Genomic DNA, 2,495 nt, shown 5'->3' with positions numbered 1-2,495 from the left:
CAGCCTTCTCTTCTCCAGGCTGAACAAGCCCAACTCCCTCAGCCTGTCCTCATAGGAGAGGTGCTCCAGCCCTCGGATCATTTTTGTGGCCCTCCTCTGGCCCCGCTCCAACAGTTCCATGTCCTTCTTGTGCTGAGGGCTCCAGAGCTGGACACAGTACTCCAGGTGAGGTCTCACCAGAGCAGAGTAGAGGGGCAGAATCACCTCCCTTGACCTGCTGGCCACACTTCTCCCGATGCAGCCCAGAGTACAGTTGGCCTTCCATCTATTTAACGACACGGGTTCCAGGAGTGTTGCACTGGAGACGAGCTAACCTTAGAACAGGGCGGCGGGGTTTCAACCCATCACGCTCCCAAGCCCCCGCCAAGGCCTCCCATTCATTGTGGGTCTGAAGAACCAAACCCCGTGTGAAACCCAAGCAAAGTATTTGCACAGAAACTGTAACTGTTGCATTGTTGTGATAAAATATTACCATTCAATCTCATAAATATTTGTGAAGCCCTGGGCAGTCCAAGGCTGACTTCATTCTTAAAGAAATTAATTTCCTTGTGGCTTTCTGTTTTTAAAATAACAGTCTGCTATAGGGCAGTCTTTCCCCCAAGCCAGCGTCGTCCTGGCTGTGTGACTTTGACCACGTCCAAGTGCAGCCGAATGGAAGCCCCAAGTTGTTTTAAAATGGATTCTCTCCGAGATGTCAGCCCCTCTCTGCAAGCAGTAAATGTTTCCACCACGAGGTGTCTCAGAGGTTAAAGCACTGAAAGATGAAATTTGGGGCTGGCTCTTGCCGTACACAAACAACGGGCATTGCCTCGCCGTCACACCTGGTTATGTCTGCTCAGAAAACAACAAAAAATAGTGAGTGAAAAAGGGTTGGTTTTGCCTTCGTCGTACCCTAAGTGAGTATTTTAGGGAGCTGTTAATTTTTAGCATCCTTTGAAAGAAGCAGAGCGTGTAATTCTGCTCCCAGTCGTGCAACAACCTGTGCAACTTATGTGAAGTCCACAAAGTAGCTCTGAATTTCCACGTTATCCAGCAGAGGCCAGGATATGGTTACATGTTTTCTAACTGTAATATGAGTATTTATCCTGGGCTTGAAATCAAAGAAACATCAATGCTGCTATGAGGACTTGAAACAAAAATGACCTCTGGTAACAATCCCCTATTTTGTAAATATTCACCCTAGGCAGCTTGCTGTTTTCATACAAAAACAAACACTGAGAGAGAAGGCTTGAGATGTTCTCCCCAGTATGTTCCACTGTAAATAAATGTGTCTGAGACTGGAAACTCTTTATGACAACTGGGTAGTATTTCATAGAATGATAGAATTGGTTGGGTCATCCAGTTCCACCCCCCTGCCATGGGCAGGGACACCTTCCACTAGAGTGTGTTGCTCAAAGCCTCATCCAACCTGGCCTCGAATGCTTCCAGGGATGGGGCATCCACAACTTCTCTGGGCAACCTGTTCCAATGCCTCACCACCCTCAGAGTAAAGAATTCCTTCCTTATATCTAATAAAAACTGACCCTCTTCCAGTTTAAAGCCATTACTCCTTGTCTTATCACTACAGTTCCTGCTCTCCAGCTTTCCTGTAGGCCCCTTCAGGCACTGGAAGGCTACAAGGTCTCCCCGGTGCCTTCTCTTCTCCAGGCTGAATAACCCCAACTCTCTCAGCCCGTCCTCACAGGAGAGGTGCTCCAGCCCCCTGACCATCTTGGTGGCCACCTCTGGACTTGCTCCAACAGGTTCACGTCCTTCTTCTGTTGGGGCCCCAGAGCTGGATGCAGGGCTCATGGTGGGGTCCCAGGAGAGTGGAGCAGAGGGTCAGAATCCCATCCCTCGCCCTGCTGGCCATGCTGCTGGGGATGCAGCCCTGGATACCATTGGCTTTCTGGGCTGCCAGCACACATTGCTGGCTCACGTTGAGCTTCTCATCAACCAACACCCCCAAGTCCTTCTCCTCAGGGCTGCTCTCAATCCATTCTCCGCCCAGCCTGTATTTGTGCTTGGGATTGCCCTAACCCCTGTGCAGGACCTTGCACTTGGCCTTGTTGAACTTCATGAGGTTTGCACGGGCCCAACCTCTCAAGCCTGTCCAGGTCCCTCAGGATGGCATCCCTTCCCTCCAGCATGTCGACCGCACCACACACGGTGATATCAGCAGACTTGGTGAGGGTGCGCTCACTCCCACTGCCCATGTCACTGACAAAGATGTTGAACAGCACTGGTCCCAATCTGTCCATACTTCATATTGATCTGGTTATTGGGATGTTTAGTGCATGCATACATTAGTTTAGTTAAATAGGGGCCACTGGGAGAAGCAAAAAAGGAGGGACCCTTCCCTTCCCAAAATATTAATATCTACTTAAAAGACAACACCAGTGCTACCACTTCTGAAGATTTTTCATGCTGTACAACTGATCTACAAAAGTGAATTAAGCCATGGTAAGAAGCGGTCCATGACCAAAGAGAGAAAAAGACCTGTAGCAGGCCTTAGA

General features: G+C 49.3%; 1 protein-coding gene across 1 annotated transcript in view; it reads right to left on the bottom strand.

The window, feature by feature from the left end:
* The window catches only part of SFPQ (splicing factor proline and glutamine rich), a 17,525-nt gene extending 15,285 nt beyond the window's left edge, over positions 1-2,240 (bottom strand). The window contains exon 1 of the mRNA XM_009635358.2: positions 2,148-2,240. Coding sequence (XP_009633653.2) covers positions 2,148-2,240 — 93 coding nt within the window. The remainder of the gene's footprint in view (positions 1-2,147) is intronic.
* Between the last annotated feature and the right edge of the window lie 255 nt (positions 2,241-2,495).

The sequence above is a fragment of the Egretta garzetta genome, unplaced genomic scaffold (genome assembly GCF_000687185.1).
Source record: "Egretta garzetta isolate BGI_Z169 unplaced genomic scaffold, ASM68718v1 scaffold443, whole genome shotgun sequence".
Classification (NCBI taxonomy): Eukaryota; Metazoa; Chordata; class Aves; order Pelecaniformes; family Ardeidae; genus Egretta; species Egretta garzetta.
This window is presented reverse-complemented; position numbering and strand designations above follow the sequence as displayed.